This window comes from Ruditapes philippinarum, unplaced genomic scaffold (genome assembly GCF_026571515.1).
Source record: "Ruditapes philippinarum isolate M1 unplaced genomic scaffold, ASM2657151v2 ctg7663_1_1_1_1, whole genome shotgun sequence".
In the NCBI taxonomy this organism is placed as follows: domain Eukaryota; kingdom Metazoa; phylum Mollusca; class Bivalvia; order Venerida; family Veneridae; genus Ruditapes; species Ruditapes philippinarum.
This window is the reverse complement of record NW_026852427.1, coordinates 127,043-152,530: the sequence shown is the minus strand read 5'-3', so window position 1 is coordinate 152,530 and position 25,488 is coordinate 127,043. Positions and strand designations below refer to the sequence as shown.

At 33.2% G+C, this 25,488-nt stretch overlaps 2 protein-coding genes across 2 annotated transcripts; both read left to right on the top strand.

Moving 5' to 3' along the window:
* Positions 1–567: 567 nt before the first annotated feature.
* Positions 568–6,875, top strand: LOC132760123 (uncharacterized). The gene is made up of 7 exons (XM_060752027.1): positions 568–1,522; positions 2,078–2,306; positions 3,139–3,211; positions 3,757–4,140; positions 4,930–5,039; positions 6,179–6,370; positions 6,739–6,875. Coding segments are annotated over exons 1-6 (897 nt in total). The 5' UTR covers positions 568–1,520; the 3' UTR covers positions 6,278–6,370; positions 6,739–6,875.
* LOC132760103 (C-type mannose receptor 2-like) lies at positions 6,315–22,151 on the top strand. The gene is made up of 7 exons (XM_060752004.1): positions 6,315–6,333; positions 6,739–6,930; positions 9,129–9,224; positions 10,224–10,324; positions 10,665–10,854; positions 11,117–11,311; positions 22,021–22,151. The coding sequence occupies exons 1-7, from the start codon at positions 6,315–6,317 to the stop codon at positions 22,047–22,049; spliced, it is 822 nt and encodes a 273-aa protein (XP_060607987.1). The 3' UTR covers positions 22,050–22,151.
* The last annotated feature ends 3,337 nt before the right edge of the window (positions 22,152–25,488 follow it).

Below are 25,488 nucleotides of genomic sequence, written 5' to 3'. Positions count from 1 at the left end.
ATATTGGTACCAACTGAGATTTTAATCTTTACTTTAAAAACTAAATCAACCATAAAATGTTAAAGACAATTTGTGTTTAAGTATTAAACATGATTAAGAAGCGGTGATGACATGATGTCGTATAAGAAACGCTCCAGACGACCAAAAGTAGCATGGCCGAAATATCGTAGATTGCGTTACAATGTCACACACTGTATGGGAACCAGTGACATATTTGATTTTGAATAATAATTTTAAATATGAAATTCATGAAGTAATAGCAAAGGAACATAACATGTATTAAGTATACGCCAGAGAGGTACTATGGCTGTTAAATCGGAAGAAATTGAATAGTTGGTAAACATGAAGTTAATTTGACGCCGTTGACGCTGTCAAAGTGCTCCATGACGCTGTATATATGTTGTATGTAAATACTGATAAAATACAAACGTAAGTCACAGTTCAATAATTTTTTAGAAATGTGTTCGCTAGATATGCATATTTTTGCTGACACAATTTGTACAGCGTATGTATTGTTATACAATAAAAAATGAAGATGTATATGAACTTTCCGGACATCCCTAGTAATTAATATTTTCCAGGCTAGTTCTCTTATTTAAAAGTAACAAATCAAATCAGTGCAAAGCGCACAATTTTCTCTTTCCCTGGTACCATCGTTTCTATCTCAAAAAGTCGTATTTTGTTCAACATTCAAAGCATGGTTACAAAACGATGCAGAATAACAATTGGAAATGATGATTTGATGTGAAGCATTTATGATTTACGTCAATGTATTGCTTTATTTGGCACTCTTTTGACCTATTTTGTGATTTTGAAGGTACATTAACATGTACTAGACTTGCATATTATATTTAGAACTGAAATTGCGTTAACAACACTCTGATCGGAACAAGAATGGTTAAAAATTAAGGGTAATTTAGAGTAAAGCTCGAACGTTTATGAATTGGTGTGAAGCATTTTTCACATTTGATCTTCTATGTGCAAAAATAAACTTAACTATTGAAAAGTGTCACTCTTGTTTAGCTGAAGGGAAGGGCAGTTATTACCATTATAATTGCTAACATGCCTTACAAATGATATGTATGCATATATCAAACAAACAAAATTTTAGTGTAGTATTTCAAATAGTATTCAAACAAAATTTGTCCAACGACATTCCTTCTGCTAATGTTATGTAACATTAGAAAGTGTCTTGTAGGAAATAATGTCTTAAACAATTAAAGTAAGGTAGGTTCATTCTATATCTCGTTCTAGGTATATCACAAAACCATAAGTGAAGGTCAAAATATGTATGTCAGATAAGGAAATAGAGCAACCTCAAGTTTTTGAACTTCTGATAGAGCTTGATGATACATCTAAATATAGGGCGTTTCATAATACTAACTATTAGCTGACATATTTAAACTAAAGTACAGTGGGAACAGTTGCTTATACATAACAAACACGACCTGGATTTTATTTAGGAGGATTTGAATAAACTGTGCGTTTGAATACCTTGTTACTACAGCACAAGAAGAATCATGTAAGGTTTATTTAGTTCAGTCACTGTTTTTTTTTAAATTTAGCAGTTGGATGGGGCAAATACTTGCTACACTTTGGAACCATCGTATTTTTTCATCAATCTTTTTTTCTGTTTAATAATTAGAATATTTTTATGAATTCATAGATTATTTAGAAAATATATAATTTGTTCGTTTTAATTTATCTTAAAATACATAAATTGAGTGAGCTATTCCATAGGTAATGTTTTTGTTCTTTGATATATTTTAAAGTAAATAATTCATCAAGACATTCGCATGTTGAAAGCATAAAACACCTACTGAATATGTTTTTTTTCATTCTAATACAGATGTCACTAGTATTAGTTAAATATACAAACAATGCAAAACATATCAAAATAATTACTATAAAGTACGAGTATAGATGATGAAACCGAATGAATTTATTGCGAGAATAATTTGATACAAATATCTGTCGAAAAGTCAAACTTTAAAAGATTTCTTTCTATATCCATTCTAATGGAAACATTAAACGAGAATAGATATGCAAGTATAACTATAACAACTATTGATTTCAGGTTTGCTAACCCACCTTCGATGCATTGGGTTGTGTTGTTTTTCTGTCTTGCACGATTGTCACGAGCAGACTACTCGTGTTTGTGTAATTATCAAGTTGAGCTTCCGATATTTAGTGTAATGGATACCACGTCAACCCCTGTTGGCTACATGTACGAGTTTGACTGTAAGCCTGTTGCCAAGGTGAACTATGCGACGGATGGATTTAACGTTATAATGAATGAACACAAAGTAAGTCATGGTTCATGATATTATTATCTAATAACGGAAACGTCTTCGTGTCTGCTATATAATATAATAAACAATATTTGGTATATTTTTCAGAGCGCATAATAGTTTAAGATGGAACGACAGCTAAGTTTGCATACTACATAAGTTTATTTATGTTTTTTTCTCTTATTCGTTTTATTTAATGACGGTCAACCTTGTAATTTGATATCTATTCAGTTAAGCTCAAAACAGCACTACTACATTTAACATTTTTTGTAGTAACATGACGAAATAAAGAAATAAAGAAAACACTTTCGGTTATTCTCAGTGCTTGACAGAACGAAAAAGAGCATTACTCTGTAAAGTAAAAAAGGGAATTGAGAGTTATTGGACCTGTGTCAATTATTTTAGTTGCCTTCTTGCAAAAATGATTTGTTTATCATCAAAATTCATCGCGAGTTTTCTAGACGACCAAGAAAAGATATTTTTTCTAAGATCATTCTTTATTTCTTTTCCTTTTTCTTGGTCATTTTATTGAAATTCTAGAATAACTAAGATCTTGAAGACGACTACAACTATTATTCTATAATTATGTGTTTTTAACTCCACAGACTGACCTATTATAGACTTTATGCTACCAAAATTTGATATTCAGCAAAACTAAAAATTCAACATGGATTCCAGAATTGTCGATAAGTACAGTTTGTCTTTGCTAAATGCTGAGGGAAAAGGCAATCATTGTTATAGATAATCAGTTCCATGTTTGCTACTGACCCGATGTATCACAACATGTAACTGTTAACATGAATTTATTTCATGTGTAATTGCTTACAATGAATATGTTCTGTTACAGATTGCATTTGTTGAGAAAAGTAGCAGTGTCCTCTCTCAAGTTTGTCAAGGCAACATACCTTCAGAAGACAAAGGTAAAACATTTGTCTCGGGGGTAAAAGGTCATCATTTTACTATTTACAACCTTTATAATATGTATTGCTAAAACGGAAATAATTTTTAGATAAAATTTCTGCTTTTACAAACCACAGCAATAAAAGCAACAACAAAATAATAGACTGATAAATAAGCTGTGTTCTCGATAATAAGTAGTTATTTATGTCAATATTTTCAAAGATATAAACCATTTTGTAAGGAAATAGATACAATCCAATAATTAAACAAAGACCAATCAAAGGAGAGACTGATCATCGTCTTCACAGATAATCAATCTTTATTTGGATGTAATTTAGATTTGTTTAATCAATGGTTGTTTGTCAACTAGGTGTTTTTGTTGATCTTGTTTCGCAGGTGGTCTTTATCACATGTAAGACTGTAGATCCATGCAAAAATAAAAAAAGAAAAGAAAGAAACTTTGATTAATCTGGATACATAATCTGTCATTCATAATCTGTCTGAAATTTACTCTGCATAATAGAATTACCTCATGTTCGCATTATTGTTTGTTTTCCTTATAAAGTCACAGCACTGCCTGGCCAAAATAACACTTCCTCATTTAGACCAATTGTATCTGAAGCAACGACAGTAACAACAACAACAACAACAACAACAGCAACAACAACACCAGTAGCAGTAACAACAACACCACCAACAACTGCAACAACGACAAAAACGACAACGACATCAAAAGTAAGTACAGCTACAACATCAACAGATACGACAACAACACCAAAGACAACAACTACAACATCAACTTTTATTAAATTGTCTTCAGCAACTGCAGGTTTAACATTGCCGCCCTCTTCTTATTTAACCAGACTTTCTACAACAAATATGCCTACAACATCAACAACAACGAGACAAACCACAGCAAAATCAAATTTCAATTTGGCACAAATACCAGGTAGGTATAGAATTTTATAATCGCGAGGTTTTTATTTAATAATCCTTAATCCCGCGGCAAAGACCAGTTCATCGTACCAATACAGATTTTTTTCTACGAAAGGTACATTTTATTATATTTTAAGTTTACAAAGAGTAATTATGCATGTATAGTTACTTTATGCAATATTCACCGTGTATATTATGTCACTTGAGTTTTAAACAATAATGTTGGACTAATTAAATAGTTAACCGAATTTGCAAAATTCTCTAGCAGAAACGAGTAATATATTATCTTGATCGACCTATGTATCTGACAGTTTACCAAATTGAAACAAACGAAATTCAATTAAATTTACTGTTAATTGACTGTTAACCCAAAAATATATTTGGCTGGTAAGACATAATTATGTTATTACAGTGAAATTTGAGAAACCTCTTAATTTGAAGTTCTTTGATATATATTTGCCTATTTACTTACCGAGTTGCAATTTTTGGCTATAGCTTTAGCTTTACATATTATATGATATACATTATATACATATATTATCCGGCGTTACCTTTGCACTTTCCTCGCGCTCCAAGATATATAAGGTGAAAATGTGCATGAACAATTCATGAAAACCGTTTTATGTTATCTTTACATTTCTTCTTCCTAATTCAGCACGAATTACATGCATTTCATGCACATTTTTTCCACCTGAAATTGAGCATATCTATATGATCATTCAATATTTTTACTTTCTAATAAGCATCAATCTAGAAAGGTATCTTGATGAGTAAACGTATTACAAAATGATTTTCATTTTAGATTCAAGCAACATTAGTTTATGTCCACCAGCTCTGACAACAGCAACGGATGGGCGATGGATTCGTCAATACAAGACCTTTTGTTATGAAATTGTTTCAGGACGTTATGAGGTTAGTTTTAAGAGAATACATACACATTGCTCCTTTTCTTCTACGAAGAGGGTTCAATAAGATCTTAGAACTCGAGGTTGAATTCACATGTTGGTAGACTGTTTCAATATTTTATCTTTTATACACTCCTTTTTAATTTAATGCATTTGGCTCACCTTCGATTCTTTGAAAAAGTATAATTATGCCTTTGAACTGTATGAAGGGTCATTTAACTACTCAAAGTTGCACTCACGAAAAAGTCAATGATGCAACTCTGGACTTGTGCTAATAAGAGGATGATGCATGACAGAGTAGGGCAATAAGGTTATAACTGGCCGCTACTGACAGCTTTACAACGTACATCAGTCATGCGGCGATGCCTTTCTTGGGCAAGTTTTCATTCCTAAATGAGTAACGTTGTCATAACAAGTATTTTGACTTTCCATTTTTCCCTTTGGGTGTAGGTTTTCAATCAGACCAAACATGTGAGTGTTGTCTGAGCGGCAGTAATCACTTAACTTACAAAGGTTTACACTACACTAAAATGAAAAAGAATAATTATAATAAAAACATACAACAAAACAAAATAAAACTTGAATTGATAGAAAAATTATCGAGTTCTACTTATTAATCACCACCCTCAATCGAAGAGCAATAACGCAACTGAGTAACGCATTTGGTGCGTCAAATGATTTATTTATACTCTTAAGTTAATTGTTCTCACCTTATGATTTTTGAAAAATAAATTAATGCTTGAAAAACTGTATGAAGATATTTAACTTACTCAACAGTTCTGAAAATAATATGACCTGTTGTTCATAATAAGTCATTATGATGACATGACAGAGTACGCAATAAATTATAACGTGGTCGTTTTTACTACAGTTTTTACTTACTAGCACGGCACATTTTTCTTTTTCTTAAGAGTAAATCGTTGTCATAACAAATTTCTTTCATTTGGTTTGTGACGGTCAACACAAAAATTTTCACGGCAGAACACGTACTTGTTTAATAACTACATAAAATGAAAAATGATATTATATAAAACATACAATAAAACAAAATAAAAAATTGTTTCAAAATTATCGGTTGCTACTTATTAATGCACTCCTCGAAACCCAGACCTCTTTGATGAATAAAATTATCATATATGACTACAGGACTGGTATGACGCATTACAAGATTGTAATGTCAGACACGGTGATAATGTTGGCGGTACTTTACTGAGATATATACCGCTGATATACAACAATACATAGTACAGTTTCTCCAAGAAGAAAACTACAACCACCCTGTATGGATTGGATTACAAGATGTAGATACAGAAGAATCTTTCGATCATTGGGAAACAGGTTTAATTGAAATATTCTTATTTCATATCATCTGAACAGCTCATTTTTAGGACAAATAAACACTTTGTGTACCTCTTACAATGTAAATTAGAGTAATATAATAACACGCCCTTTGTTTAGAAATTTTATAATATATGATCCACAGTTTAGAGTGCTGTAGTTTACCATGGTATATACACATATGGCCAAACCGAAGCGCTACGACAAATGACGGTTACATAAATGTATTTTCATACTGACAGTGATAAAATGTACGTTATTTCACGAAAAACACATTAAAAAGCAAGACTTTGTCTTAAAGAACACAAACCTAAAATATTTTATTATTTCATGATGTAATATAATATTACACATATAACAAATTACAGATACGGTGTTACAGTATCAAAACTTCGACCCTAACAGAAAGGATAATTATGCTCCTCATGATAAAGAAGATTGTGTGTTATTAGAACCCTCCGGTTTTTGGGATGATTCTATCTGTACCGAGGACGATTCCATTGCAGTAGCTCATGGAGGCCATCAGTTACCATATAGACATTCATATATATGTCAATACCGTATGTACATATTTGTCCTAACTAACTCATTTTAGATCGTATAATGTTATGCACCACATCGTCCGTCCCTCTGTTAGCTGTTTTGTGACCGGTCTGTATATTTTGAACTGGTGGAAGAAAACTGAAGCAACTTGGCAGAAATATTAACCATCATAAGACAATGTAAGGTTTGCCATTTCGCAAGTCAAGCTTAATGTCACAATTATTCATTTTTTATGACATCCGCTTTGTATATGTTGAATGGATAGAAAGAAATTAAAACCTCAAAGCAGTAATTGTTTTAATAATGAGACAGTGTGCAGGACATCCTGCCATCAACACAGGAGATTACTTGATTTATATTGATATATGTAGACTTATATAGGAAAACACATTTAACTTTCATTGTGTGAAACTATAATGATAATGTCGAGAGCTTAGATATTTAGCATGTTGCATTATCTTATTGACCATAACAAAACTGATATGAACCATGTCCCTTGGTTCAATAGTGGCCCCATTGCAGAGGTCACTTGATTGATATATACTTATAAAGGAAACCCATATCTGAGGATTATTGTGAAACAAGGATGCCCATAGCTTAGATATTTTGCATGTAACATTATTGATACTACCACAATATAACTGGTATTATTTATTTCTGTGTAGGAAAACACATGTAGTCCTATAATGTCAACAGGTTAGATATTTGACATAAATCATTGCCTTGTTAGCCTCTACAAAACGGGCATTAATCGTGTCCCTTGGGTCAATGCTGGTCCCGCTTCCGGGGTTACTTAGTTGATATAGTATTGTTTTGTCAAACTACAGTGCCAAGATCAAAGAATTTTAGCAAGTAGCTAAATCATGCTTCCTGGGTCAGAGGTAGACCGCCGCGATGTCACTTGATTATTGGAAAACATTAAAGTTTCATTTTGTGCATCTACAAATCCCAAACTTAAGATTTGTTTGCATGTAGCATCAATTTGTAGGGTTCTACAAGAAAAATATTAATCTTGACCCCAAGGTCAAAATTGGACTAGCCCTGGGAGTCAATTGCTTTCACTGGACTAAGTCATTGGAAACACATCTTATCTTTTTTGTCTATACTAGTATTTTGCACATAGCATTGACTGGTTTTACCTTTTAAAAAGGTTTATGAATCATGTACTTAGCGCAGATTGGAGATGATATCGTATTATAAGGATAATTAAGGTAAAACAATTTCAGACAAGTTTCTTGATTGGGTCACTACTCTAATAGAACAAAATGTTTTCATTACTCAAACAAATTTGCATTCAGGCTTATATTGCCATGTCATTCACATTCCCGTCAATCTAAGAGCTATGGGTATATATTTCATTTTGTGAAACTGTCAGTCCAATCCTTAATGAGTAATTAGCTTTTATCAGATTTCCGATCACAGAGAGCATGAAAGGTTTCAAATGATTATTTACTTGTCATAAATTTACTAAATGAAATCATTTAAGAAAAAATCACTTTTTGCTTTCCTTTTCGATTTTACAGAACACAATGTTTTTAAATGCGCATTATGCGTCAGAAACAATTTATTTTTTTCATTCTATAGAAAAGGAAAGTAAGAGTTTTATAACTTTTGAATAACGGTTTTAGAGCATGTTAGTTGAATTTTGTCTAAAGAAAGTGAAAAGTGCTAAATATGAAATTATTTGTAATAAATGTAGCAAAATGTGTATTTTGACCTCTATACAAAATACTTAATCAGTACAGTACTTTTCCTTATTGCCAAAAAGCAATAGAGCAAAAGATGTTTTTGGTGATTGACCAATGAGTTACTTTTTGAAATTAGGACTTCAAAAATAAAAGGTTTTACGAAATAGAAATTAAAGCATTTCTGGGGCATAATTGGCCTTTAAAGTTATGTTGTTAATTTTTTGTTTCTGATATAATGTACAAGGCAAATGTACAAGGTGTTTATAAAAAATAGATCAAATCTAACAATGTATCAAAACACACAATTCAGTCAAAAAAGAAAGAAGAAGAAAAAATGTAAATTCATATTTAGCTTTGCTGTTTTCAAATTCTCTGAAAATACAGATTTTAAAATAATTCATTATGTACTTGATTGAAAAACACTATTTGGCAAAATGATTTTAGTTTTAACGACAAATTTACTGTTATAATTACAAAGTGAATCAAGGATGTTCTAATAAGAAACACTTATTTTTATATTCTTACAGCAACAACGGGTTCCCAAACAACAACAACAACAACAACAACAACAACAAAAACACCTTTACCATCCACAATAGCCCCGATGCTATCAAATATGACCGGTGTGTAATATATCGTTAACACATGATTTATATCATATTTTGGCACTTAACACGTTCACTTCGATTTCGTTATTTATTTTTTGTATGATAAATGTCATTATGTAATGAACACAGTTTTAAGTTGTAGAATTTGACAAATACTCGTACGGTCCAAATCTAATATTTAATAGTGTTCCAGTGGTCATTATTGAAAAAAAACCCACCATGGTGCCCTAGTTAATTAAAATCTGTTCTAACTTTAGATCGTATTCATACAGAACATGAAACTGCATTTGTTTGTTTATAAAATGAAAACGTAAAATCATTTGACTACTATGCATTTGTTATTTCGCCATAAAACACAATTCCTGTTAGTAGTTATATTTGGTACATTTTAAAAGCAAACCAATACATGTGTATTTGTTACGTGGCACACTTAGTCACAAATAAAAAACATCCAAGAATGGCGCGTGTGCACGACTGATCATTTAGTAACCGTATATTTAGAATCGATGCATTTAATCACCCGTTTAGTAACTGTCGTTCAGTTTCATTTTTAGAGCTACACAATACACAATTTTGTTATTTTAATAAATGCAAGTAATATACTCCCGAAGAGGACATCATTTTCCAAACCTTTTTTTAGGAAGTTTACACCTTCGCACTGCATGGATATTTGTTATATTAATCCGTACCTAACACAAAATGTTCTAATTGTTAAAAACGCATGTTGTCAGTTGAATATTTTGTGATCGTTATATCGATTTGATTTGAAACTAAAAAGTTATTTGTCATACCCCTGCTTATATAAGCGTAATTACTATTTACCATTTAACGGGTCACCTGTTTGACATCACATACTATGAATTTTAAGGAAATAATTCCATATCATATTTCAAAGCTTACTAAATACATGTCTGGCCTATATGTAGATATCTTTTTAATCGTTTTAATTATTGTGAACCTAGTAGGTAATATAATGTTACTAAAATGTTCGTTTCTTTTTTATTCTTACACAAGGAAATGTACAGCTTTGTCCTAGGATTGTAAGGGATACCACAGATGATGGCTACATAAGACAGTACAAACAATACTGTTACGAGCTTGTCTCCAAGTATGGTGTAAGTACAAATAACACTTTCTGAAGATAATGTTACATCTGTGATCTAGTTTAATGATAAAACAAGTCTACTGAAAAAATGAAATACGTTTTTGAGAATACATAAACATAAGCCATGCCACTGTAAAGGATATTGCGTTAATTTGATTTATAAATTACTTGCAAAAACTTCAAAATACTGCTTGAGAAAATTCTCAATTGATGTGCTAATGATAAAAAGTAAGCTTCAGAAATGTTGGAGGCCTTTTTATATAACATATAATACATGTATAGTAAGTTCATGTTAAAAAATCTACATCAGTATACGATTTGTCTTCTCTTTTTTTTAAATTTTACTGCAGGATTGGTATGATGCAAATCAGTACTGTCGTGATCGGGAAACTGGTTTAAATGGTCTGTTGATTGAGATATATACGGCGGATATACAGGCATTCATTGCAAAAATCTTGGCTGACGAAGGTTATACTCATCCTGTATGGATTGGCCTTCAAGATGTCGATAAAGAGGAAAGTTTTGACCATTGGGAATCTGGTATGTAGTATTTTTTAAACATTTTATTGCTTGTTAAACGTCTAAAATACATTTGAAAAATTTTCTTTTCATAAACAGTCTGAATCATTGTTTGGCCTATAAAATTGCAATTTACGGGCATTTGCTTTCATTTAATATGCAAAAGATACATTTTAATCAGAGGAATTATTAATTTTTGTTTTTATCATATTTAGTATAATATAAGAGACTACAATTGTAATTCTTAATATATTTATACAATTCATTTGCTCTATTTATCCAGATACACCATTATCATACGCAAACTTTGATCCTAATAGAAAAGATAATTATGCGAACCATGCCCAGGAGAATTGTGTGCTACTTGAACCATCTGGATACTGGGATGATTCAGTTTGTGATGAAAGAGAAGCTAATCAAGCAAAGCAAGATGGGCATCCAGGTCTGATATACAACCATCACTGGATTTGTCAATATCGTATGTCTTTATCAATTTCTATTTTTTTATTGTTTTATAAGTACATGCAATATGTAATCAAAATAAATATCAAAAGTAAACTGAAAAAATGAACATATACAAATGGCTGCAAAAGCAACAAGGAAACAAAAAAAGGTTATGAAATTAAATCTTTAATACCATAACCAAGTAATGAAAGTAGCATTTTGAGGATTGGATCTTTAACACATCAATACACTGACAACTTAAAAACCGTAATGCATATACACATAAAATCTGTTTTTGTTTTGACCTACAAAATGGTTTTATATCTGTGTCGTATTTAAAGACCAGATATGTAAACGTTGTGTTACAGCATACCGTTAAAGTTATCATTAAACCAGCTTTGTTTCATTATAAATGTCATAATTTGACGAATTGTGTTTGTGTGTCAAGTTTTGAAAGCGTTAGGGCAACGGTGTTGCGTTAGGGGCCATAACGTGTTCTCTGATTACAAAGCGCGAATTACGACAGTACAATGGTTACAGTACACGCACGTAGAGTACAAAATGGGCGCAATTTAACGAAAAACTTGCCATTTGTTACAAGGGAAACACTAAGTAACACTTATATAACGCATGCAAATTCAGTAACATTTGTCAGAGGTTAATTCTGATTTATGCCCTATCTCTTACAGTATGACAATACAATGGCGAAGAGCGCCAGTACAATGATGACAGTACGACAGAACGAACGTTGATGATAATACGACAGTACGATAGCGAAGCACGACATTGTGATGGTTACAAAACAGCAATGCGCGCTTCGCAATCGTACTGTCATCGTCATGTTGTCGTACTGTTGTCATCTTACTGTTGCACTTCGCCATCGTATTGTCGTACTGTCATCATCTTATTGTCATGCTTTGGACTTTATATTCTCAGAGAAAACACCAGGGTGCAAACGGTGTCGTACCCGGATCCTTATCAATATCTTGCCTATATTTAAACAGCCCATTGTGCCTCAGAAATCATTTTAAGTTATCTAAATATTAGTTTTATATCTGGTTAAAATGTCTAATAAAATATACTTTTGCAATATAGATTAACTATATTTTGCTTTATTTGGCAATTACACGTATATCAATTAAAGTGATTTAGTATTAGTATGGAAGTCCAAATGCTACTTTGATTCATTTTTTTAAACGTTATGACACATTACTGCACGTTCAGACTTTCTTTAGTTAAATCCATTATTAGAATATTTTTGAACACATATTTGAAATTTCTAAAGAATATCAGAATATGGATTTCATGGGCATAATGTGCATTTAATAAATCATGTTTCAACCACGGTTAGTGCTGCCATATAAGCACATAACATGGGATGTTATGATTATGTACGAGTATGTAAGAAAACAGTGTCTGCTTGCAAGTACGGCCGTCATTCTTTCTTTACTTTAAATACTTTCTTATTAAATAATTGTTAATTTCAATATTCTAAAATATATCAGCTGACCGGATAGATGTCGTGAATAACACGATTTTGTTTTACTCCTAATCATGAGAATTATGTCTGTTTGTATTTGGCGGGAAAATATTATATTTCTTTTACTCCAAAAGTTATGAATTGTGTATGTTTGTATTTGGCGGGAAAATATTATATTTCTTTTACTCCAAAGGTTATGAATTGTGTATGTTTGTATTTGGCGGGAAAATATTATATTTCTTTTTACTCCAAAACTTATGAATTGTGTATTTTGGTATTGGCGGGAATTTATTTCACTTATGAGTTACTCCATATCATGATATTCATGACTCTTTAAATTGGCGGGAAGAAAACACTATATAAGTGAATTACAATCTTTATTTTAGTAGGAGCGTATAAATGTAGAAGCAAAGTAGTGTAAAAAGTGTAAAAGAAGTGAAGTGTAGAAGTGTTAAAAAAGGTTGTTAAAAGGTGATTAAAAAGTATAGTTGGATGTAAAAGTGAAAATAAAATCTGAATTTAAAAGTGAATTTTGTTGTCTTCAATGTAGTAAAAGTTAAAAGGAAATTAAAAGGAAAAAGTTTAGAAAATCTGCTACATTGAATTTGGCGCCGGAACCCGGGAATCGAGAATAGAATTTGAAGATTTTCCACAAAATAGAATTTCTTCACAACGTATATATGATGTCTCTGTGAGATGCGAAAACAAATATCTTACAGTTGGATTGAAAGGATTCTCGATTCAATCAAAGAAAATAGTGATGTGTGGTATCCTGAAATGTGTTAGTGCGTGAAAACAAATTGAAGGCGAAGTGGCAACCAGAATCAATAAAGTGTTTCTCAAAGGAATATAAAAGTGAACTAAAAAAAGTGTTGAATAAATTCAAGGAATCACTGAGGTAAATTTTGAATAATTTTACTGTGATTTTTTGTGTGTTTATAAATATCTATATAGTAATCATGAGTGACTTACCATATCTAAAAGGCGTGCGCACACGCTACTTTAATTTCCTTGAGAAGGAATTACGGACTGGAGATAATTTATTAGAAACAAGTATTGAGAGCATAAGCCCAGAAGAATACAAGCAGCTTGAGCATTCTGTCAATGAAAGTAAACTTAAGATTGACATTTATATAGATAAGCTTACTGTTCAGTCAGAAAAGGTAGCGCGTGCAATTGGTGATTCAGATAGTGAATTTATTCAGGAGATGATTGAAATTGATTCGGTCTTGATTGATAGGGCTTTGTCGATAGCCTTTAAACTGAAAAATGTACAGACCGACCTGAAAAGCAAAATAGCAGAGAATATTATAAAAGAGGAGTCGGACGAAGAAGGATCAGCTTTACAAAAAATGTGTGAAGTTCAGATGAAACTTCAACAAGCCTTCTTTGAACACCAGCAAGAACGGGCAGAAGAGCAAATGAAAATGCAACAGAAATTCTTTGACAAGCAACACAGTCTCAAAATTAAGAGTGAGAATACTGTCAAATTGCCAAAGTTAGACATAGTTTCCTTTAATGGAAATAAACTGCAATGGATGGAATTTTGGGACTCTTTCTCTAGTGCTGTACATGAAAATGACAATCTGTCGCCAGTTGACAAGTTCAACTATTTAAAGGGAAAGCTGGTTGGAGAAGCTAGAGGTGCTATCGCTGGACTGACATTATCTAATGAAAACTACGGTATTGCCATAACAATTCTAAAGGAAAGATTTGGAGATAAACAAGACATTATAGATTTGCATTACAAGGGGCTGGTGAATGTTGCATCCCCTAAAGATACAACTGAAAGTTTGCGATTCTTTTATGACAAAATACAAAAGCACTTGAGAAGTTTGGAGGTTATGCATGAGAGTTTGGAGCAACAAGTGTTCGTATCAATTATTCGGAGCAAACTACCAAGTGAAGTTCTTATGCATCTTGAAGTACAAAAGGGTGCAGACAATAAGTGGACGATAACCAAGCTTCGTGAGTTTCTCAGACAGTATATTGTATCCAGAGAAAAGTCAGACAGACCGAAACCAGTCAGTGCTAATTTTGTACCTGATAGAAGAGTTAATCCACAGTTTCAAAGATCAACAAATACTTTTAAGAGCTACAGGGGTAATTCAACAACAAGTACCACTACCGGAGCTCTGACTGCATATGACAAGAAAGGACATACGCCTCTAACACATCATCAAAAACAACAACAACATAAGAGAATATGTAGATTCTGTAGTAAAAATCATTGGAGTGACGAATGTCCGAAGTTTAAAACAATCGACGAAAGAAAAACTCAAATAAAGGGATGCTGTTACAAATGCTTAAGAGAAGGACACATGTCTCCTGACTGTAAAAGTATACGTGTTTGTGTATATTGCAATAAATCAAATGTACACCACAGAAGCTTATGCCCTGAAAAATTTAGAAAGGCATCTCTGCAAGAAAGTGTAAATTTGTTAGAAGAAGTAGCATGTGTGTCTGAAGATAGAGCTAAACCAAAGGAAATTCTTAGAAATTCTACGGATGATAAAGCTTGTATTGAAAGTGCTTTGTTATCTTCTAATGAAATAGTGATGATGCAAACATCGCGCACTGAGATTTGTGATCCAGATGGTCAAAATAAAGAGAACGTAAGAATCTTATTAGATTCAGGGTCGCAAAGAACATACATAACCGAGAGACTGGCTAAATCTTTGAATCTCAAGAAAAATAGTAGGCAAGAGATTCGTCTAGTTACATTTGGAAGTGACAAACCTAAAGTGATTAGAACCATGTCTACGCAATTGAATATTCAATTAAAGGATGGACAGAATTTCGCTATAACAGCAAATATTGTTCCAACAATTACAGGAAGCATTCAAAGAAAACCAGTGTCAATATCTAATAACGGAGAGTTCAGATCGTTAATCAAGAATCTTACTCTAGCGGATGATATACCGACTGAAGAATACACAGATTCTATTGATTTGCTGTTGGGAAATGATTATTACTTAGATATAGTGTTAGGACATAAAATAGAAATTCAGCCAGGCTTATACCTCTTGTCATCAAAACTTGGTTGGATTCTTTCAGGAAGAACAAGTGAAATCGATGACAGCGTTACTGATGCCAATATGCTCATATTATCATATGGCAATAACATAACTAAGACACAAGTGTTTACAACAGTTGACACATGTGTTCCAAAATTACCTGACATAGAAGACTTTTGGAATATAGAAACAATAGGATTGAAAGATAGCACAAATGGAAGAACTGAGGATGATCAAGCGATAGATGAGTTCAAAGAAAGTCTGGTGTTCAAAGATAACAGATATTATGTCAAGTGGCCGTGGAGAGGCGACAATTATGAAGTTCCAGAAAATCGTCCTCTAGCTTTTGGACGACTTAAGTCATTAGTGAAAAGGTTCAAAGATAACCCAGATGTATTACAGAAATATGATTCTGTTATTCAAGATCAGCTTGAAAAGGGAATTATAGAAAAAGTTGAGACCTCTGAAAAGAATAGACATATCCATTACTTACCTCATCACGCAGTGATAAAGCCTGACAAATCAACAACAAAGCTGAGAATTGTGTATGACGCGTCAGCTAAATCAAAGGTTGAAAATAATAGTCTAAACGACTGCCTTTACAGAGGACCCGTGCTTTTGAATGACTTGTGTGGAATTCTGCTAAGATTTCGACTACATAAGATTGGTATTGTTTCCGATATAGAGAAGGCTTTCCTCCAAGTTGGGTTGCAGAAAGATCAAAGAGATGTCACTCGTTTCATATGGTTAAAAGATATTGAACACCCAGACATATCGCAAAATCAGGTACAAGAATACCGGTTCTGTAGGATCCCCTTTGGAATTGTGTCAAGCCCTTTCTTATTGGGAGCAACAATTGATTATCACTTGGAGTGCTATAACAATGAAATCGCCAAGAAACTGAGACTAGATATTTATATGGACAATGTTGTAACGGGAACAGAAAACGTTGAAGCTGCGAAAGACTTGTATATTAGGTCCAAAAGAATTTTCGACGATGCCAGCATGAATCTTCGCGAGTGGGCGTCTAACAACAGAGACATGACGGAAAGTATTCCACCTGAAAACAGAGCAAATGAAACTGTGATTAAAGTGTTAGGTCTTGAATGGAACAGACACAAGGATACATTGGCGATACAGAAAGTGAATAAATCGACAACTCAGTGTGTAACTAAACGTGTCATTTTGAGCAAAATTGCCTCTGTATTTGACCCTCTAGGTATATTTTGCACCAGTTACGCTTAGAGGAAAAGTACTCATTCAAACACTGTGGAAGAAAAAAGTCGATTGGGACCAGCCAATTGACGAAGAAGACATTGTTGTATGGCATGAAATTCAACGAGATCTCAGTGAAATAAGTGAACATGCCACCCCACGATGCATTGTAAGTGAAGGTGATAACAAAAATATTCTTGTGTGTTTCTGTGATGCCTCTACCAAAGCATACGCTACCGTTATATATTTGATGCAGAAAGGGAATTCACAACAGCACATCGAAATAGTATTTTCAAAGACTCGACTTGCCCCAACTTCAAACATCAGTATTCCACGACTTGAACTCCTTGCTGTACTTATAGGGGTACGATGTTTAGCCTTTATACAAGAGCAAATAAAGATGCAAATTGACGAAGTTCATTTGTTCTCAGATTCTCAGTGTGCATTAAAATGGATTATGTCGGAAAAACAGCTTCCGTTGTTTGTTAGAAATCGAGTTAATGAAATAAAAGACCACAAACATGTGTCCTTCCATTATGTTACGTCTAGAGACAATCCTGCTGATATAGCCAGTCGGGGTTGCTCTACAAAAGATCTTGTGAAAAATTCGTCATGGTGGCATGGTCCTGAGTGGCTATTGCAAGACATTTCCGAAAGGACATTAGATGAGTTAACGTTTAAAGAAGATGATAGAATGGACAAAGCAATGGCAACAAAATGTAATGTAAAAGAAAAGAAGAGAAGTGAAAATGTGTGTGTTTCTGCATATGGAGCAAAGAACGAATGTTTTCCTTCGTGTGCTCCATTTGAAATTGATCAAACAAAATATTCTTCGGTGACGAAGCTATTACGTGTCACAGCATATGTTAAAAGAGCAATCGGTAAAATGAAAAAGGAAAACTATGATTCACATATTCCAACATCAAAAGAAATTCAAGAAGCTGAAAATATGTGGATAAAACATGCGCAATACAAACATCTTTTGGAAGTTTATGAGTCTATCAGAGGAAAGAAAAAATGCAATTTACAGCAGCAACTGGGTGTGTTCATTGATATAAACGGCCTTTTGAGGTGCAAGGGTCGTTTAGAAAATGCTTGTTTAACGGAGTCTGCTAGACATCCGTTATTGCTACCTCGCGATGATCCTTTAACAGTGTCAATTGTCGAAAGGGAACATAAGCGTTTGCTTCACTCAGGTGTGTCTCAAACACTAAGTCAACTTAGATATCGTTACTGGATACCGAGCGGAAGAGCTACGGTACGAAAAGTTCTTCATAAGTGTTTAGTGTGTCGTCGAGTTGAAGGCGGAGCGTATAAAATGCCTCTTATGGCTCCGTTGCCTCGTTCAAGAGTTACAAAATCAACACCTTTCAGTCATATTGGATTGGATTATCTCGGACCATTATACATAAGGGACAATCAAACCATAAAAAAGGTGTGGGTGTGCCTATATACATGTATGGTCACACGTGCAGTTCATCTAGAAATGGTCAAAGACATGACAACAAATGCATTTTTAAACAGTTTTCGGAGATTCATAGCATGCAGAGGAAAACCACAAGAGGTCATCAGTGACAATGCGTTACATTTTAAGCTGGCAAAACGTACAATTGAGTTGCTATGGAGTTCAATTTTGAAAAGTGATGATGTTCAAACCTACAGTTCATGTGAGGGTATTAAATGGAGGTTCATTGTAGAAATCGCTCCATGGATGGGCGGCTTCTATGAAAGACTTGTTGGTTTAACTAAAAGAAGTTTACGTAAATCTATTGGAAAAAAGTTATTGGACAGCGACCAGCTTATAACTATCATAAAGGAAGTTGAAGCTATTGTGAACTGTCGCCCATTAGTTTATGTTGGAGAAGATATAAACTCCAATATCACGCTGACACCTTCACACTTCATATGTTTGAACCCGAATGTTGGGTTTCCTGAAATTGAAATATCTTCAGATGACCCAGATTTTAAGGTGATAGAAAGTTCAGAGGATAAATTGTTGGCAATATGGAAAAAAGGACAGCGGCTTTTAGATTCCTTCTGGAAAATATGGAAAGACGAATATTTATGTAGTCTTAGGGAAAGAACTCAAACAAATCTGAAACAAGGAAAACATAAAGTTCAATTCAATCCAAATGTAGGTGATGTAGTGCTTATCAAAGATAATACTAGTAGAGGTAGCTGGAGGCTAGGAAAAGTCATTCATCTGTATGTTAGTTCCGATGGTTGTGTTCGTTCTGCAGATATTGAAACTGCATCCAAAAAAGTGCTTAAAAGACCTTTAAGCTTACTTTATCCTATTGAAACTTCAAAACTTCTTATTCCAGAGACAGAGGATATAAGACCAAACGCAAAGAAAGAAACTGGTATACGTCCCGAGAGAAAGGCAGCAAATTTAGCGAAATTACGCCTTAAAAATCTTCTTAAGTAATTAACAACCCATAGGTATTTAAAGACAATACTTTTGTGTTGTTGGGGAAATCCGCATACGCGTGTATGAACAGTTGAATTATTTTTTGAAAATAGAGTGTGAATATATTTATGCACGAATTACAAAGCATTAAGAATAATATTATGTTATCCTTGAAAATATTGTACGAATAAAATAGGGTACGAATTATTTTATATCACGTGACTGTAGGCGCGAAAAATTTGGAGCATAGTTATAACACATGGTGATTTTACGCGCGAATAATTTGGAGCAATATTATACTAGTAAATTTTGGCGGCAAAAAATCCCGTGATATCCGTGCAACTAACAGTATTCTGTATTATTGTGTTTCAGAAGCTCTATTGCAGTTCAGATAAAACCCAAGTAATTACTCATTTTTTGTAACATAGTTAAAAATGGATCGGCACGAGTGTGACTTTTGTAATAAGGATTATAAGCAAAAGAGAAACTTAGTAAGGCACATGATGGAAAAACATCACAGCTCTCTGGGAAGTTTCAAGTGCCCTATCAAAGGCTGTAAAGGGACTAGCATAAGGAGGGATTATCTTAAGGAACATTTGAGAAGAATACATGGCATGGACGCTGAAAATGCACGAAATAGTTCTTATTTATCTCGCAGAACTGGAGATATCACACAATTTGCAAAGAAAAACATTGACAATGATGCTTCAGAAGAAAGCGGTTTATTCTCCAAACGTATTCATGTGAATATTGCCACACCATATAGTGATCTTGAGGAGATTAGCAGTGACAGTCTAAATTCTGATATAAGTGATGTTGATTTGCACGCACTGAATGAGATAACAGAAGAGGAGTTACAAGGTATTTCTCATGATAATAACAATAATCTAGAGGGCAAAGTGGTAATTGATTTTGATACAAACATGCAAAGCATTATTGATGACGCGTTCTGTGCAAAAGATAATATTGAAGAACTAATTGTAAGTGATGACGCTTCCTGTGCAAAAGATGATACTGAAGAACAAAGTGTAAGTGATGATGCGTCCTGTGCAAAAAATGATATTGGAGAACAAAGTGTTAGTGATAACATGTCTCGTGCAGATAGTGATTATATCGTAAGTGATGACGTGTCCTGTGCAAACAACGATGATGATGATGATGAACAATATGTAAATGATGGCTTGTCTTCTGCTTCTAATGCATGAAGACGAGACAAATGATGTGCTAAGTGCTAGTAATGACGAGAACATAAATGTTGAACATAGTGAATTATACATTGAAGATTATGAAGCAGATGACAATATGTGCAGTAGTGATGTATATGATGATGTTGATGATACAAATTCGGATACAGACGATTCAGAAATTGAGATTATTGATATACCTGATGAAGATGAAGGACAGGAAATAGAAAGACACACGTTGCGCACAGAAGTTGAAGTCTGGACTAGGACAGGTTATCGCTATACTACATATAGAGGGGAAGAACCTGTGTTTTGTCGCGTTGAATATGAAGACGATTACCATTGCTATACAATGCAATAAATGAATAGTATGTACTGAGGTACTGACTTTTAGTTCAACAGAACAAGGGATGTTCTATATCGTATGTTGCTTAGACATTTATATAAAAAACCTACTGAAACAAGTTGAACTGTTTATATGTATTAAATGTTACATACATACATTGCTTTGAAACATATATTTTAAATGTTTATAAATTGAAAGATTTGTTTAAGAAAACAGGAGTATGTTTCGTTCATTATGTTTAATAATATGTTTGCCATTATGCCTATTTGTTTAAATTTATATGCGCAAGTATGAATTTAACTTTCTAAGAAGAAGATTGTTTCAATTCTTGCATTTTGAGAATATTTAAAGAGCAATTTTAATATGTACTATTTTAGTGAAAGATATCATATTTTAATTTTGTCGGCCGGAGTGTCGTGAATTACACGATTTTGTTTTACTCCTAATCATGAGAATTATGTCTGTTTGTATTTGGCGGGAAAATATTATATTTCTTTTACTCCAAAAGTTATGAATTGTGTATGTTTGTATTTGGCGGGAAAATATTATATTTCTTTTACTCCAAAAGTTATGAATTGTGTATGTTTGTATTTGGCGGGAAAATATTATATTTCTTTTACTCCAAAACTTATGAATTGTGTATTTTTGGTATTGGCGGGAATTTATTTCACTTATGAATTACTCCATATCATGATATTCATGACTCTTTAAATTGGCGGGAAGAAAACACTATATAAGTGAATTACAATCTTTATTTTGGTAGAAGCGTATAAGTGTAGAAGCAAAGTAGTGTAAAAAGTGTAAAAGAAGTGAAGTGTAGAAGTGTTAAAAAAGGTTGTTAAAAGGTGATTAAAAAGTATAGTTGGATGTAAAAGTGAAAATAAAATCTGAATTTAAAAGTGAATTTTGTTGTCTTCAATGTAGTAAAAGTTAAAAGGAAATTAAAAGGAAAAAGTTTAGAAAATCTGCTACAATAGATGACAATGATATAAAAACATTTTGAAATATACATTTTGCTTTAAATTTGAACTTGTTTGCTTTTTTACTGTTACTGTTGTACTAAAATAATCATTTTTATATTCTATTTTCAGCTATACACTATCAAAATATTATTGGATAGATCAAGACAAATTTCAAACTTAAATAAACAACAAACATGTGTACGTTTTTGTTATTACTGTATGTCTGGTAACCTTACCGTATACAATGATAATGCAGTATTTTCTTTTATTTGTGATATATACAACTTAATATTTCAATAAAAATCCCAAACGCGCCACAGTTACACATAGCCTTATAATTTAGGTGTCTATTTCGCAAACAAACGATCATTTAGGATATGGATTTCCTATATAAATATATATAAATCATGTGATACCTGTGGCGGTCAAATATTGAACAAGGGGACATGATTTATATAAATTTTGTAAGGGTCAATAAAGCAATGCAAAATGATAGATATCCAAGTTACTGACATTGTAGTTTCACACATTGAATTTTAAATGTGTTCCTCAATATCAATGTACATACGAGGGCTGTTCGAAAAGAATTGCTTATTGTCCTCTATCTCGTGATCCACGTGGGACAAGATAAAAACCAATACATACCTGTATAGGGTAGTTCAATACCAACACAACGGTGAATAAATGTACATGTTAGACTAAGTATAAGACATACGATTTGCCATTTAAATACACGCAGTCATTGACCACTGTAAAAAAGATACGGGCTTACGTCAAAGCTCTCAAAACTGGGTTGCTCTTTGAAGCAGTTGATGACTGAAATCTCTACTGCTTATGGACCTTTTTGTGTGTCTTATGACACAGTGAGCGATGGAAAAATAAATAGAGTCTGGTGTAGACAGCATTAAAAATGCACCAAAATCAGCCAAATTCTGCATCTCGTAACGACATCGTTTTAAAATAAACGATATCATTGAAGGAGATGTCAGATTTACAGTTCGTGATATTGCATGAAAGGGTGGCATATCACTATCAACGGTTCACTTTACTTTGATGAATCATTTGGAAGTTAGAAAGATTTCTGCCACATCTGTTCATCGATGAGAAAGTGGTTAAGGTGGCCAAAAGGCTGCTTCAAATGTTTCCAAAATATGACAAAAAAACAGTTTGCCAATGACGCCACATTTGATGAAACTTGTATCCATTATTTCGAGCCCGTCAGAAAAGTTAGCAACAAAATCTGGGCCACTAAACACAACAAATCCCAAATAATTGCCAAACGGTCTTTAAATGCAAAAAAGGTTTTATATGCAATTTTCTTCTCTGGTGAAGGAGTCGCGATAAAAGTGCCGGTGAAAAAGGGCAAAAGTATCACTGGGAGGTACTACAAAGACGTAGTACTTAAGAAACTGAACAAGTATTAGAAACGACGCCCTGATACTGGTTTTAAGCATATCCGTCTTCTACATGACAATGCCCCCGCTCATACCTCCGTAATAGTTTCGGCGTTTTTGAAAAAAGAAAAAGTATCTGTTTTGCCTTCCACCCTTATTCCCATGTCATTTCATTTTGTTTCCGAGATTGAAATCGTTCCTTGCTGGGCGGGAAAATGAGTCCCGACAGGCACTTGGATCTGCCATTCATCAGTACCTTATTACTGTGTCCAAATCAGCGTACCGTGACGCCCCCAAGAAATGGATACATCGACTGAAACTTTGCATTTCAAGCCATGGGGAGAGCTTCGAGGGCATGAAATGAACACTTTTTAGCTAACTTGAAATTTGAAGTCTATGGATAGAAATAAGCAACACATTTCGAACATCCCTCGTAGATCAATATAAATCAAGTAATCCCCTGTGTGGGTCTAATTTTGATGTCAGAATGTCAAAAGCACACCGTCTTATTATTTGTAATTTTTCTGTCTGTCTATTGTTTTAATTAAAGATAAACACCGGACTCAAAAATTGACATTTACCTTGATCAGTGAAAGGTCAAACCTACGTTCTGCACATTGTCTTATTATGGTTAACATTTCTGTCAAGTAGTTTCAGTTCCTTTCACCGGTTCAAAAGATACAGACCGGACAAAAAAATATGGGATGATGTTTTTCTGTCTTATAAAATGATTTATTTAGACAATCAGTTACATACGGTATTGACATATATATGAATGTCTATATGGTAACTGATGGCCTCTATGAGCTACTGTAATCGCATCGTCCTCGGTGCAGATAGAATCATCCAAAAAACCAAAGGGTTCTTATAACACACAATCCTCCTGATCATGAGGAGCATAATTATCCTTTCTGTTAGGGTCGACGTTTTCAATTGTAACAGCGTATCTTTAATATGATGATTGATGATGTATATGTGTAATATGATATTACTTCATAAAATAATGAACTATTTTAGGTTGGTGCTCTTTAAGACCAAGGTTGTTTCTTTTAGATCTAATGTTTGTTTCGTAAATTGACGCACATTTAATCACTGTCAGTATGAACATCATTTTATGACCGTGTTTAAAGACTTGTGCTGAACAATCGGTTTATCAAAGTTGCCGGACTTGCTTGAGATTGTTATTTTATAATACTGAAAATGTTTACACTACAAACCCATGAACGTTTAGGCATGTCCCAAGTATCTGCTAGGCGGGTATCTAAAAACCATTGGACCCAGATCCTGAAAAAGAGTTTCATGTGATGAAAATGCCCTGGCTAACCTTAACTAAGGAATTTTGTACCAAGCCGTAGACTGGTAGGTAATGGCCGCGGTTTTGTTTAGTTCAAAGTCATTTAAGATACATAAGAAGCCTGCTAGAAAACCATGCCAATTTGAGAAAAAAATACGGCTGTACATAACAGGAACTTGTAGAGAGGACTTAACTGCTAAAATCTTTTTCGCATGATACTTTCTCTTTAATAAAATAAGGTTACATTTGTTACTGCATATCAATTAACTAAATTCCAATGTTTTCAACTCGCAATGTGTTTGATTATTGATCGATTATGAGTTTATAATCATAATCGACGTGTTGAACACGAGCACGTGCAACATCTTAAGCAGTGACGTCACATTTTATGTCATCAAAACAACTATCTGTAAAGTTAAAGTAGGCTTTCAGCATGAATCACCTAATTGTATTATGACAACTTAATCGTGATTTGTACAAACACGGTTTTATAAAAAAACAACAATGATCTAATTCTGTGAAACTTGATTCTACAGTCACTCAATACACAAAGGGAAGCAAGCAACTATATGCACAGTACAGAGAAATAAATAACAACTACAGAAATACCAAAATAGATCTAATTTAAATTAGTTATACTGTACTAAAATAAACGAATCACAGTAACTAACTATGGAAAAGACTTTCAACTTTCATTAAGTGATAATGATCTTGCATTTTCAATATAAGTTCACAAATTGGTTACCACTGTATTATCTTCTGAGCTCAAGATTGCAATCATTTTCAACATGCTTTGTTTAATATAATATTTTCTCGGTTTATATGTTGTTCGTATGTCTATATATTTTCACAACATAACATAATGTGATATTCATCTTCAATGTTCTCGTTATTGCAAATAAATTTTCT